We start from the raw sequence: 15,166 nt of genomic DNA on the forward strand, positions 1-15,166 counted from the left end.
CAGTCAACTGCGGCAAATATTCCGAGTCGCCTTATTAACATGGACGTCTCCACAAACCATCTGTGTGTTTTCTGTGATGTCATAAACACACACTTGACAATATGTTCAAAGATAAATGAAACATGCCACGAGATGCTGCGAAACGTTGTCAAGCTCCACTTAAAGTGCCAGAGGGCAGCAGCCAATGAATGATGGTTAATCTGTCTGACAAACACAACTGCACCGTTGCATGACCGTCTATACGCCTTGAACTCAGTGTAAACAAAACCAAAACAAAGATGCGTCATAACAGGAAGCAAGCAACATTCAAGAACAAAGACTAAATTGGGTAACGTCAATGTACTTGGCTGATATATAGAATTGAGAAACACAGGACTGAACAAAAGTGGCCTTATTATTCAGGGAACATCTCTTAAACACGTTTGCATGCCAAGGTTACATTTTTAATGTGCGATCACTAGCGATTGATGTGTAAAGACCAAAAGTGCTACCACAGGAAGTTGACAATAAGGTGCCCGCCGCAGACCACACGTCCTGCATCCTTCTGAACACTGTGTTCACACAGAGATTGAGGCGTGGGAAGGTACAAAGAACAAGAGCGCACGATAATGGATGATAAGAGTTTGGAAGAACTTCTCAACAAGCCTGAATTATTGAGGATGATGATTTGAGTGAGGAAGATCCAATCTGGGTAAGCTGGTGGAAATTGCTTTGTTAGCCACTTGATTAAAGGCATTAAACTTTCTAAACTCAAAAAAATGACATTTGCTGTTTGTTCAAACTACTTATTTTGAGGTAAAGCAACACAATTCTTGAGTTTTTTTGGGACAACTTATTAGTTTTTACTAATTTAAGTGGATGGAACATAAAACTAATAAGTTAACTCAACTCTATGTTGTTTCAACACAAATTGATTCTGTGGAAATAGCATTTTTTACAGTGTATGTCAGCCATTTACAATAAGCATGTGCATTTAGATTCAGTTCTGTTTTTAAATTGCATGAGATGCATTAATTTAATGGCATCTGCAAATAGCTGTAAACATCAAGAAAATATTGAATTAAAGTTATTAAATTTAGTACAAAAATGCATTGCAAGTCAAGGTGAGGCTCGTGATCATCTCAAACTCCGGGTTGAGCAGAAATTGATTTGTTACTTCATAAATGCATCATATTTTCCATGATGATGGGTTGTATTTCAGCACATAAATGCATATTTTTATATACTTATGCAGCTGCAGGTATCTTTATAATAAGTTATATTGCATAGTTTGCAGCATAGTTTGACATCTGTAACAATATAAATGTCCATAATCAATACGTTAAAACAATCAAATCAATAAAACATTGCACAAATAATGCATTATAGATCAGAAAGAGGTACGTGATTGTCTGAAATGATAAGCCATCTGGGTAAAAAGTTGGCTAAAACTGCATTATTATTTTATGAACACATCAAACTTAATTTTGGCACATAGATATGTTTCTTAAAATAAATCAAGCAGATGTTACTGTGTAATAAAATTATTAAATATGGCACAAAAATGCATTGCAAGTCAAGCTGAGGCTCATGATCATCTCAAACTCCGGGTTTAGCAGTAATTTATTTGTTACTTCATAAATGCATCATATTTCCATGATGATTGGTTGTATTTCAGCACATAAATGCATATTTTGAAATACCCAGGTATCTTCATATGTTATATTGCATAAAAAGCATAGTTTGATATCTGAACCAATATAAATTTCTGTATTCAACACATTAAAACAATCAAATCAATAAAACATTGCACAAATAATGCATTATAGATCAGAAAGAGGTACGTGACTGTCTGAAATAAGAAGCCATCTAGGTAAAAAGTTGGCTAAAACTGCATTATTACTTTATGAACACATCAAACTTTATTTTGGCACATAGATATGTTTCTTGAAACACATCAAGCGAATGTTACTGTGTAATAAAGTTATTAAATATGGAACCAAAAATGCATTGCAAGTCAAAGTGAGGCTCGTGATCATCTCAAACTCCGGGTTTAGCAGAAATTGATTTGTTACTTTAGAAATGCATCATATTTTCCATGATGATTGGCTGTATTTCAGCACATAAATGCATATTTTGAAATACCCAGGTATCTTCATAAGTTATATTGCATAGTTTGCAGCATAGTTTGACATTTGAAACAATATAAATGTCCATAATCAACACATAAAAACAAACAAATCCATCAAACATTCCACAAATAATGTATTATAGATCAGAAAGAGGTACGTGATTGTCTGAAATAATAAGCCATCTAGGTACAAAGTTGGCTAAAACTGCATTATTATTTTATGAATGCATCAAACTTCATTTTAATTTTGGCACATAGATATGTTTCTTAAAATAAATCAAGCAGATGTTACGGCCTGAGGTAATAAAATTATTAAATATAGCACCAAAAACAATGCATTGCAAGTCAAGCTGAGGCTCATGATCATCTCAAACTCCGGGTTTAGCAGAAACTGATTTTATACTTCATAAATGCATCATATTTTCCATGATGATTGGTTGTATTTCAGCACATAAATGCATATTTTGATATTCCTATGCCTCTGCAGATATCTTTATAATAAGTTATAGAACACAAAAAGCATAGTTTGACATCTGAAACAATATAAATGTCCTTAATACGCAAAAACAACCAAATCAACAAAACATTGCACAAATAATGTGATCAGAAAGAGGTACGTGATTGTCTGAAATAAGCCATCTGGGTAAAAAGTTGGCTAAAACTGCATTATTACTTCATGAACGCATCAAACTTGCCACGTAGATATGTTTTTTTAAAATATATATGCACCAGATGTTTTGTTTTTGCTCTTTTATGCGACATTAAATGCAGAGTGGCACATTAACCACTGCACTGCATCAGCAACAATGAAAATAACAGGAAATATCAAGAACATGTAAGATGTGGCACGGATATTGCATTTTGGATCAAGACATCAAGACACACATTTTAATCTCAGATGAAAAGAATATGGGTACGCTGGCTAAAATTGCTTTGTTTCTTTATTAAAGAAATCAAACTTTCCTTATCAGTCATGTACAGTGCTCAGCATATATAGCTACACCCCTCAAAAATCTCTCTTTTAAATTCATATTTTTAATAGGATGCTACACAATATTATATTTGTGCATATATATATATATATATATATATATATATATATATATATATATATATATATATATATATATATATATATATATATATATATATATATATATATATATATATATATATATATATTAGATTAATCAGTTGCGAAGCCAAATCTGGAGCTAATCTAACAAGATAACTTACGATAACGGTCTAAAAACTAGTACATCCAAATTTATATGTTATAAAAAAATATTAAATACAAATTTTAAAAAAAGAGGAAAAATTAAAATTAAGAGAAGCAAAAAAAAAATTGAAAAAATTAGTTGAAATTTTATAGTTTGTATTTTGTATTTTTATTTTTTTGCAATATTTTGCTTGTAATTAAATTGTATTATATTACACTTTTTAAATGTTTGGTGACTAAAATATTATTTTAATAAATATATCTGTTTAATAAATGTGTTTTGTTTAAATGCACTAAAATACATTGCCTATATTCACTGAGAAATGGAGAAAAATTGTCATTTTCATAATGAGGTGTTCTCAATTATGCTGAGCACTGTATATACGCATTTTCAATTTGATTACTTATTATATTATTATTATATTATTATACTTATTACTTACTATTATACTTCAAGAGGAGTAGATTAGCAAATAAACAACCACACAGCGCCAAATATCATGAAAATAATACAAATAAGTCATTAAAATACTGCCGTATGTGATCAACTCAATGACAAGAAGTCTGGCTAAGCTGGCTGAGACTTCCGAGTTCATGAAGACATCAAATTTACCACTCATTTTGTCTCTTTCATCACAAGAATGCAAGATTTTAAAATATGCATAGCAGTGGGTTTGTTTTAGTGAAGCTATGCTGCATAAGATGTAGAGTATAATAATAATAATATAATAAAAGTAGCTGAACATTTCAACATATTACTATAAAATCAATAACATGTTATAAAAAATTGATTTGACCTAATGTCATATGCTCAAATGATTAGAAGTCTCCATAATTTGACTGAATTTTTATTATTATTATTATTTACTTCATGAAAGCATCAAACCTTTCATATCGATCTCTGTTTTTGTAAAACTTGACACTATAAATAGCTGGACATATCAAGAAAACCATTCAATACAATTACTAAAAACTACAATATGATTTTACTACTACAATTGTACATTGTGGGTCATTTAATGACCTCAAAGTCTGGATAAGCTTGGGTAAAACTGATTTGTTACTTTGTGAAGGCATCAAACTTTCCATGTTGGTCTGTGTTATTTCAAGATGTAAATGCGCTTGGTTTTTGTACAGAATGAAATGAAAGTGTGGTACAAATATTGCATTATGCGTAATCTCAAATGATATGAAGTCAACGACTACTGAACGCTCCTCCTTCTAGCGCACGAAGGCAAATAAAGTCTTGGCCAGCTAGTTAACTAACAGTCTGTGAGTTTCCATGCAATAATGCCTCACGTTTATAAAGCCGATGAACTAACAAAATGAACGGGATGCAGATAAATCTTCGATCTTCAACATGAGCTCACCTGGAATCTGTTTCTTGCAGGACATTATCCAAGCATGTAAAGGACTACAGAAGTCTTGAGTAGCATTTTGGGACTGACCAATCCAGTGTCCGTTTCTCCTGATCACTGAAAGCTTCCGCTGAGGATGAGCGCCAACACCACCACCCTGATTCCTGAAGATGTAAAGCCCCTGCTGGTTCTTTCTCTGGCGTTGGTCATCTTCTTGACGGTGATTGGAAACCTGCTGGTCATCCTGGCGATCGTTCGTACCCCTTTCCTCCACACCACCACCAATGTCTTCATCATCTCTATGGCATTCGCTGATCTCATTATGGGCTGTGTGGTCCAGCCTTTAGGACTCAGTATGGTGGTGGCTGGGAAATGGGTTTTGGGGAACCCTATGTGCGACCTGTGGACGTCTTTAGACGTGTTCTGCGTCACCGCCAGCATCGAGACGTTGTGCGCCATCGCTGTTGAGCGCTACATTGCGATTACCAGACCTCTGGAGCATCAGGTACTGTTGGGAAAACGCAGAGCCGGCTACATCGTATGCATGGTGTGGATTGTGTCATCGTTAGTTTCCTTCGTGCCAATACTGAACCATAATTCTCGTGCAAATTATTTAGCAGCAAATGACTGCTACAACAACTCGGAGTGCTGCGATTTCCATACTAACCAGCACTACGCCATCTTCTCCTCTGTGATTTCCTTCTACGTGCCGCTTGTTGTTATGGTGTTTCTGTATGGGAAGGTGTTTGCCATTGCAAACAAACAGTTGAAACTCATCGGTAAAGACAGACTTCGTTTTCTGAGCTCTTGCAATGAAGACTCTTGTGAAAATCCTGAAAGTTCAGTTCGAAGTTACAGTCGGAGAACAACAAGGCATGTTGTAAAAGAACACAAGGCGCTCAAGACTCTAGGGATCATCATGGGCATCTTCAGTCTCTGTTGGCTGCCCTTCTTCATCTTCAATATCATCAAAAGTTTTAATCCTGAAGTGCCAACACAGCTTGTGTTTCTCCTGTTGAACTGGCTGGGTTACGCCAACTCAGGCCTGAACCCAATCATCTACTGCCACAGTCCTGAGTACCGCAAGGCTTTCTTTAATCTCTTAGGGTGTAAAAAACCCAAGCATTTTAACCAAACCACCATGAACAAACATCTACAAAGCCTCACCTCGTGCATCCAGAGCAACAGTTCTGTAAGAATGAACTGCATGGGTCACAAAGATCCAATTGCACGGGGCGGGAACACTTGCTCTGACACGAGTTCAGTTTTAAAAGGAGAAGAGGTAGAAATTCAGCCTCACAATGACTCAAACATGACAAGGATCAATGTAGCAGAGATGTTGAAGGTAAGGAACAAATCACAAGTGTTGAATGCTAATAAAACTGTTTAGGAGAGTGAGGTATGATGGGATATTGCTCGTCTAAGTGTTTGGAGTGTTGTCTTTAGACATGAGCCGGTATAAGATTCTGATGGTGTGATAACCTTGGATAAAAATATCACGGTTTCACGGTATTGTGATTACTGCTCTAAAATATTTTCTTTTTAAATGTCTGGGTAAGTGATAAACTGCAAGCTTTGGATGTTTATTTCTTCTACACGCAAATGTTTTGGAGCACACTAGCTTATAGTTATCCTAAAAACTAACATACTGGTTCTAACATCTAAAAAAACTTATTTTAATTTGATTGGACCTTTAAGTTTATGCATAAAATAATACTAAAGACATAATCAGGCATATCTTTGAGAAAGCCACAAATGAAACGCTCCCACACCCACCATTTCCATGTGGGTGCTGATTGTGGTTTGTCAGCTTATAACTTTCACATTCATAACACAGCATTTCTGCTTCTCGATTCTTCCTCTTGATGAATGGCTTGAAACCAACAAGAACCAGCGCTGCTGACGCACGCAAATAAAAGATGGGTATAGCCAAAAGTCAATTCTGCTTTCACAATCAATCCAATTTTAATAACATAAATAAAAATAGAACAATTTTACTTTTTATTTGCTTTTTTCTAATTGGATTGATTGATAATTGCGTACATTTCTTTGTATAAAATAATAAAAACAAGAAAACCAAACAAAAAGGTTTTATTTTCACCGGAAAAGCATCTAAGGCTGCATTTACACTGCAGATCTTGATGGTCAATTCCGATTTTGTGACTATCCGATTTGTTTGCTGACCTGCTTACATCATCTTTTAAAAGTGACTCGTATCCGATCGTCTGCATTTACTCAGCACACGTCAAAGGCGCAATGACCAGGAAAAAAAAAAAGAGCGGGCGCTGACTAACAGCTGATAATTAAACTGCTCTTTTCTCTGTTCCTGTATGTAATCTGTTCACAGTTTTTGACGAGCTGTTTTACTATAGTTTATGACAGAAAGGTTCTCATTTGGCCATCTTCTTTTATATATAGGCTTTTTTTTTAAACCTTTAGGCATCTTAACGTAAAGTCCATGGCGTGATTTATGCACGTGATGTATGCACTAGTTTTGTATTAGTTTATATTAGTTACGTGGTGGGCTCTCTTGTATGGAGAGAGATTAGACTCAATAATAATTCACGCAAAAGACACGATGTACACATGCGTAGCCAAATTCACGTACGTAAAATATTTATTTATACTTACAAAAACAATTCACATGCACAAAATAAAAATACATTTTCATAAAATACGTTTCACAAATGCAAAACACCATTTGCAAATATATAAGAGTGTACAAAAAGTTTTGAATGTTTACAGAGTCAAAACAGAGTCTCAAAAATGCACACACTCGTATTCAGGGTGAGTCGTACGTGAGAGAGGATTTGCACATTCTCATTCAGGATGAACTCGTGAATTGTAAACATTCAAAACTTTTTGTACACTCTTATATATTTGCAAATGGTGTTTTGCATTTGTGAAACTTATTTTATGAAAATGTATTTTTATTTTGTGCATGTGAATTGTTTTTGTAAGTATAAATAAATATTTTACGTACGTGAATTTGGCTACGCATGTGTACATCGTGTCTTTTGCGTGAATTATTATTGAGTCTAATCTCTCTCCATACTCTTGCTCTTGTTAACATGTTTAAATACCTGTGCTATATGACAATATGAAAGCTGTTTAAGTCCTCGTGTATGAGATTTAAGGTTTGCGACTCTGCTGAAATCTGTTCTGAAAAGAAAGTGTCAGACTTGACGTCATTCGCTACGGGTTTAATGACGCGCGACTCGCATTGACAGGTGAAAATCAGATCTACCCGCTTACACTGCAGACACGAGGTCACAGATCTGATTCATATCAGATAAATTTCCACATATGAAGCCTGAATCTGATTTGAGTAAATCGGTATTCATGTGATTTGTTCCTGCTTACACGTACATGGGCCATATCCCATCAGTGCCACATGGGAGAAAAAAAAAAAAATCAGAATTGAGTCACTTGAACAGTGCAGTGTAAATGCAGCCTAAGAAACTAGTCTGCCACAGCATGTCAAATCAATGTACTAATATCCTGGATGAGGACTTGAGGTGATGATTGCACAAAACAGGACATAAATCTACCACTTCCCCTCAAACAGAGAACAAGAGGTACAACTTTACCACCACATGCAGTTTTGTCAAGATTTGTCCCAATTTGCATTATATTTCTATGTTAATAGACCTAAAAACCTCTTATCATTTACCTCATAACATTTTAAAATACTCTGGGGTTATGATCAGACCCTCAACCACTGATTGGCACAGCACAACCAATCAGTTCAACGTGTTTCTCAAGTGTCTGAAATTAGTGGAGATTTTCTGAAGTGTGAGTGAATACTTACCCCAATAGTAGTGGGAAACCCAGGGGTCTTATTAGTTTATTACCTTATTATTGTGAAGATAAAAATAGGAGACTAGGGCCAAAGGTGCACCGTAACCGTGTCTTATAACACTAAATAGGCCTCGAGTTCAAGCTTATGCTAATGAGCTTGCGTTTTAATCTTGTGCCCAGCCTAGAGTTATATAAAGAAATGTATTACTGCGACCAAATATTCAACGATAAACAACTTTAAACTGTTGTTCCAATGCTTCGTGTTTGCTGAGGTAAACATCTGAAACGCACGCGTCCATTAGATAACCGAACGCGGAATGTGATTCGATTCATGAACAAATGACTCTTTTGAACCGCAGCTTTAAATGACTCAGTCAAAGTTAATGAAACAATCTCGCTGGTAAAATAAAAATATCTGCATCAGGTCTTAATTCCGCCAAAGTGCCTCGTGATCTTATTAATATTGAGATGACTGGGCAACTGAGAGCATTCATGATAAATGAACCACGAGTCATTTTTTACAGTAATTAAGTCCTATTCGATTCGATAGTTCATTTATTATGGAGCCAGATCAGTCTCAAAAGTAATACATTTACAAAATACAGTTTGTACATCTGTAAACACAATTCACAAATCATTAATATTTTCAAAAAACGAATTGGATTTGCGTATTTCTGAATCGTTTTTTGAATTTATGAATTGGATTTGCGTATTTTTGTATTGTGTTTGGAAATTACGAATTGAATTTTTATATTTTTGATTGTTTTTTTTTTATTCACGAATTGGATTTGTGTATTTGTGGATGTTTTTTTTAATTTATGAATTGGATTTGTGAGCAACGCAGTGGCGCAGTAGGTAGTGCTGTCGCCTCACAGCAAGAAGGTCGCTGGTTTGAGCCTCGGCTGGGTCAGTTGGCGTTTCTGTGTGGAGTTTGCATGTTCTCCCTGCGTTCTCGTGGGTTTCCTCCGGGCGCTCCGGTTTCCCCCACAGTCCAAAGACATGCGGTACAGGTGAATTGGGCAGGCTAAATTGTCCATAGTGTATGTGTGTGTGAATAAGTGTGTATGTGTTTTCCAGTGATGGGTTGCAGCTGGAAGGGAATCCGCTGCATAAAACAAATGCTGGATGAGTTGGCGGTTCATTCCGCTGTGGCGACCCCAGATTAATAAAGGGACTAAGCCGAAAAGAAAATGAATGAATGAATGATGAATTGGATTTGTGTATTTTTGAATCACGTTTTGATTTTACAAATTGGATTTGCGTATTAGGCGTGATGATGGCGCAGTGAGTAGTATGATCGCCTCACAGCATGAAGATCACTGGTTCGAGCCCCGGGTGGGTCAGTTGGCATTTCTGTGTGGAGTTTGCATGTTCTCCCCTTGTTCGCACGGGTTTCCTCCAGGTGCTCGGTTTCCCCCACATAGAGCCCTGCATTTGAGCCTGAGCCCATCGGGGCCCGACTTTTTTATGCCCCTAGAACCAGGCTTCAGGCCAATTTTCACGTCATAGCTAGCCTGCATATAGGGCTTTGGGTCTGCTTTAGAAAAGACGTTTAACAAGATCTAATGCTTGCAGTCCGTAAGCGCCAGTGATGCCGTGTACATAGAGATTTCCAGCAAACATGCAATGGAGAACATAAAGAGAAAAATTGCCAATGGCAAACTTAAAACTGTTAAAATCACTTGAGGAAAGGCAAACTTCTGGTCAACTTTTCAAACAATGAAACTTCATCATTACATCAACTTTCTATTAAATATAAATCTGGTATATTTTAATGGCTGGAAATGGCTGGCAGAATAAAGACAGGCTTCCGGTCAGACTCTGGCCCAAAATTTTGATAAGATGTTGGACAAGGGCAGGGCTACAGCCTGTGCATCTCGGGCCAGGGCCGGGCTATGGCTTAGATTTAAGGCCCGTGCAGGGCTCTAGCCCCACTGTCCAAACACATGCACTATAGATTAATTCAATGAGCTAAACTGGCCGTAGTGTATGAGTGTGAATGGAGAGTGTATGGGTGTTTCCCAGTATTGGGTTGCAGCTGGAAGGACATCCCCTGCGTAAAACATATGCTGAATAATTTGGCGGTTCATTCTGCTGTGGTGACCTCAGATTAATAAACGGACTAAGCTGAAAAGAAAATGGATGGATGATTTTCCTAATTTTGAATTGTGTTTTGTATTTACGAATTGGATTTGCGTATTTTTGTATCGTACTTTGAATTTAAAAATTGGATTTGCGTATTTGTGAATAGTGTTTTGATTTTACGAATTGGATTTGCGTATTTTTTGTATCGTACTTTGAATTTACGAATTGGATTTGCGTATTTATGAATCGTGTTTTGAAATTACGAACTGGATTTGCGTATTTGTGAATCGTGTTTTGATTTTACGAATTGGATTTGCATATTTTTTGTATTGTACTTTGAATTTACGAATTGGATTTGCGTATTTATGAATCGTGTTTTGAAATTACGAACTGGATTTGCGTATTTGTGAATCATGTTTTGAATTTACGAATTGGATTTGCATATTTATGAATCGTGTTTTGAATTTACAAATTGGATTTGCGTATTTTTGTATCGTACTTTGAATTTACGAATTGGATTTGCATATTTGTGAACTGTGTTTTGAATTAACGAATTGGATTTTGTAAACGTAAATTGAGTTGTGGATGTATGAATTTTATATTGTAAATGTATTATTTTTGAGACTGATCTGACTCCATAGTTTATTTAATAAAAAATAAAAAAATAGCAGATTAAATCGACCAAAAGTAAACAAAGGCATTAAAGAAGATAAATATAAGCTATAGAGATTTTCAAAAAGTCTGTGAGCATTATATCATTATACGGCAATACGGTGGCTCAGTGGTTAGCACTGTCGCCTCACAGCAAGGAGGACACTAGTTCGAGTCCCGGCAGGGTCAGTTGGCATTTCTGTTTGGAGTTTGCATGTTCTCTCGTGTTAGTGTGGGTTTCCTCCGGGTGCTCCGGTTTCCCCCAGTCCAAACGCTATAGGTGAATTGGATGAACTAAATTGGCCGCAGTGTATGAGTGCTTGTGAATGAGAATTTATGAGTGTTTCCCAGTACTGGGTTGCAGCTAGAAGGGCATCCGCTGCGTAAAACCTATGCTGGAAAAGTTTGCGGTTCATTCCGCTGTGGCAACCTCTGATGAATAAAAGGACTAAGCCGAAGGAAAATGAATGAATGAAAATGAGCACTGACAGTATCAGACACACACATCGTGATGTTGGTTTTGTAGTCGTTTTAATCAACAACATACATCTTACACCGCAGGGGTTTAGAAACTGTAGTGTACGTGAATCACATGTACTCATGATGATTGAAAGGAACACTTTGAGACAGTGCAGACACGAGCACATCTGAGAAACATTTCAGCATAATCCTTCTGATGTCACTGAAATACATAATGTGAATAAACAAAGGCCCAGAGCGCACAGAAACACACGCAGTCTGCTCTCTTCCAGCTCATGTTTAATGATTTCATAATGATTTTTTTTCATCCACAGGGCCACTGAAGATGGGAAACGGATCCAACGCTCAAGAGAATTAACCGTAATGTCGTGCTTTTCAAGCGGACCCTGACTGCATTTCATGCAAAGGCAAAATGGACAGCTTTTAAAGTAAAGAGCAGCGAAGTGGGAAAGTGATATCGAGAACAAACCGTGACGAAAATGATCATGCACTGACTCATTCTTGAACTTTACCCAGAATGGAAACTGAAGTCTTAAAATTGCATCTTTTCGCCTCACAAACCATCAAAAAAAACATACATTTGTTGTGCGGAGAAGGCGTTTTCTCTCAGAGATTAATTTAAATGCATGCATGGTGCAAAACAAGAGTAAAAATTCCCTGTTATGATCAGATAAATTTCAGAATCACTTGCTCATTTGCTAGAGACATTAATAGGACTATATTTATGCACATTCATAGCAGTGGTGTTTGTACAGCTGCCCTTGAGCCAAGGGGATATTTTGGATGTTTTTCTTCATCGATGCAAATTAAAAGTGAAAGGATTTAAACAGTGTACTGAAATAACATTTCCAACCTCAATGGAAAAACATTCCCATAAAGTATAAAGAGGCCATATTGTGCTTTGTTATGTTTTCCTCTCTTTTTCTGTAGTTGTATCTGTTTGTGCATGTATTATATCTGCAACGTTTCAAAGCTCGTCTCCCACAAAGGGATTTATTCAATCTAATGAACAACAGACTCCAGAGACGTGCCTAAAACAGATCCTTCCCATCAAGATACAACTTGCACAAACATCGATGCCAAAATTTGAGGTAATAGCATGAGGTGAACAAAAAGCAGCAAACGGTGTTTTGGTCATCTTGTGAATTTCTAGAAATGTGCAATTCTGTCGTGCTAGCGAAATGAAAATCTGACTATATTGATAATTCCAACACTGTTATTAACTGTGTTTACTGTAAAAATGCTGGCTTCCTCACAATTCCTTCATGTTGTCCCAAAAACACAATTATTCATTCATTCATTTTCTTTTCGGCTTAGTCCCTTTATTAATCTGGGGTCGCCACAGCGGAATGAACCGCCAACTTATCCAGCACATGTTTTACGCAGCGGATGCCCTTCCAGCCACAACCCATCTCTGGGAAAAAACACAATTAAGTTGACGTAATTGTTTATTACAAATTTAAGTAGATTGAACATAAACAATTGTATTGTCCCAAAGAAATGTAAGAATTGTGTCGTTTCAACTCATTTTAAAAAAATAGTTTAAACAAGCAGCAAAATAATTTTTTTTTGAGTGCAACTACTCCTGAAGCCTTGGAAAACGTTTGAAAAATAAAGTGCATTAGTCCTGACTTTCAAGTACCTTCTCAATAGATACTTTAAATATTAATTCATTCATCGGTTTTCCTTTGGCTTAGGGTGTTTTCACACCTGCCTTATTTAGTTTGGTTGAATCGCTCTTGGTGCGATTCGTTTGGGCAGGTGTAAATGTAGCAATCGCACTTAAGTGCGCACCAAAAGCGGACCAAAAAAACTTCAAGGAGGTCTCGGTATGCTTTCAGACGAACGCTGGAGCAGTTCATTTGCGGTGAGAAGATGATCCGAATTAGAACAGACCCAACAGCAAAAAGTACTGCACCTTTTTGGACTAATCCAGCTGCCGTAGTCTGATGCGCTGTGCATTACGGGATGTGGAGAAAAAATATTTGTTGACAGCACTTTACCAACAATTTTAAACAGAGAGAGGGGGGGTGGGGAAATCGCAGATTAACCTGACAGATCGCTGGTAATATTTACGGAACATGACCATGTCACAGTTTAGCTAAATTAATTTACGCCTCCGCCTGAAGTGACTTGCGATGCACCTTCACCCTTTGCAATGCTTTAAAACATTGTTTTCCAGCCACAGCCGCACTTCATTCTCGAAATGTATAGTTTGTCTAAAGTGACGTATACAAACTATATAGTATACTATGAGCAGGGATACAATATATATATATATATATATAAATGTTATATATATATAACATTTTTGGCTTTATTCAGCAACACAATGGATTTGAAATAAAACGAACAAGATGTGCTTTAACTGCAGAGTGTCAGCTTTAATTTGAGGGTATTTACATCCAAATCAGGTGAACGCTGTAGGAAATATAACAGTTTGCATATGTGACTCCCACTTGTTAAGGGTCCAAAAGTAACACACACACTCACCGGCCACTTTATTAGGTACACCTGTGCAACTGCTCGTTAATGCAAATTTCTAACCAGCCAATCGCATGTCAGCAACTTAATGCATTGAGGCATATCAAGATCATGATTTAAGTGACTTTGAACGTGGCATGGCTGTTGGTGCCAGACGGGCTGGTCTGAGTATTTCAGAAACTGCTGATCTACTGGGTTTTTCATGCACAACCATCTCTAGGGTTTACAGAGAATGGTCAGAAAAAGAGAAAATATCCAGTGAGCGGCAGTTCTGTGGGCGCAAATGCCTTGTTGATGCCAGAGGTCAGAGGAGAATGACCAGGCTGGTTCCAGCTGATAGAAAGGCAACAGTAGCTCAAATAACCACTCGTTACAACCGAGGTCTGCTGAAGAGCATCTCTGAACACACAACACGTCCAACCTTGAGGCGGATGGGCTACAGCAGCAGAAGACCACACCGGGTGCCACTCCTGTCAGCTAAGAACAGGAAACTGGGGCAACAATTCACACAGATAGTGGTGATGTAATGGTGTGGGGGATATTTTCTTGCCACACTTTGGGCCCATTAGTACCAATTAAGCATTGTGTCAACGCCACAGCCTACCTGAGTATTGTTGCTGACCATGTCTATCCCTTTATGACCACAGTGTACCTATCTTCTGATGGCTACTTCCAGCAGGATAACTCACCATGTCATAAAGCTCGAATCATCTCAGACTGGTTTCTTGAACATGACGATGAGTTCACTGTAATCAAATGGCCTCCACAGTCCCCAGAGCTCAATCCAATAGAACACCTTTGGGATGTGGTGGAATGGGATATTCGGATCATGGATGTGCAGACGACAAATCTGCAGCAAATTCGTGATGCTATCATGCCAATATGGAGCAAAATCTCTAAGGAATATATCCAGTATCTTCTTGAATCTATGCCATGAAGGCCAACCCAGTACTAATAAGGTGTACCTAATAAAGTGAC

At 37.1% G+C, this 15,166-nt stretch overlaps 1 protein-coding gene across 2 annotated transcripts; it reads left to right on the forward strand.

The window, feature by feature from the left end:
* The first annotated feature begins 284 nt into the window (after positions 1-284).
* Positions 285-12,818, forward strand: adrb3b (adrenoceptor beta 3b). 2 transcript variants are annotated; one of them, XM_056467038.1, is made up of 3 exons: positions 285-691; positions 4,720-6,032; positions 12,019-12,818. In XM_056467038.1, the coding sequence occupies exons 2-3, from the start codon at positions 4,824-4,826 to the stop codon at positions 12,025-12,027; spliced, it is 1,218 nt and encodes a 405-aa protein (XP_056323013.1). In that variant the 5' UTR covers positions 285-691; positions 4,720-4,823; the 3' UTR covers positions 12,028-12,818. The 2 variants fall into 2 exon arrangements, with proteins under 2 accessions (XP_056323013.1, XP_056323012.1); XM_056467037.1 differs by lacking the exon at positions 12,019-12,818 and having other exon boundaries at positions 4,720-6,077.
* The last annotated feature ends 2,348 nt before the right edge of the window (positions 12,819-15,166 follow it).

Source organism: Danio aesculapii, chromosome 10 (genome assembly GCF_903798145.1).
Source record: "Danio aesculapii chromosome 10, fDanAes4.1, whole genome shotgun sequence".
In the NCBI taxonomy this organism is placed as follows: domain Eukaryota; kingdom Metazoa; phylum Chordata; class Actinopteri; order Cypriniformes; family Danionidae; genus Danio; species Danio aesculapii.

Coding starts and splice junctions, on each gene's coding strand:
- adrb3b (XM_056467037.1), top strand. CDS start 4,824: ATGAGCGCCAACACCACCACCCTGATTCCTGAAGATGTAAAGCCCCTG.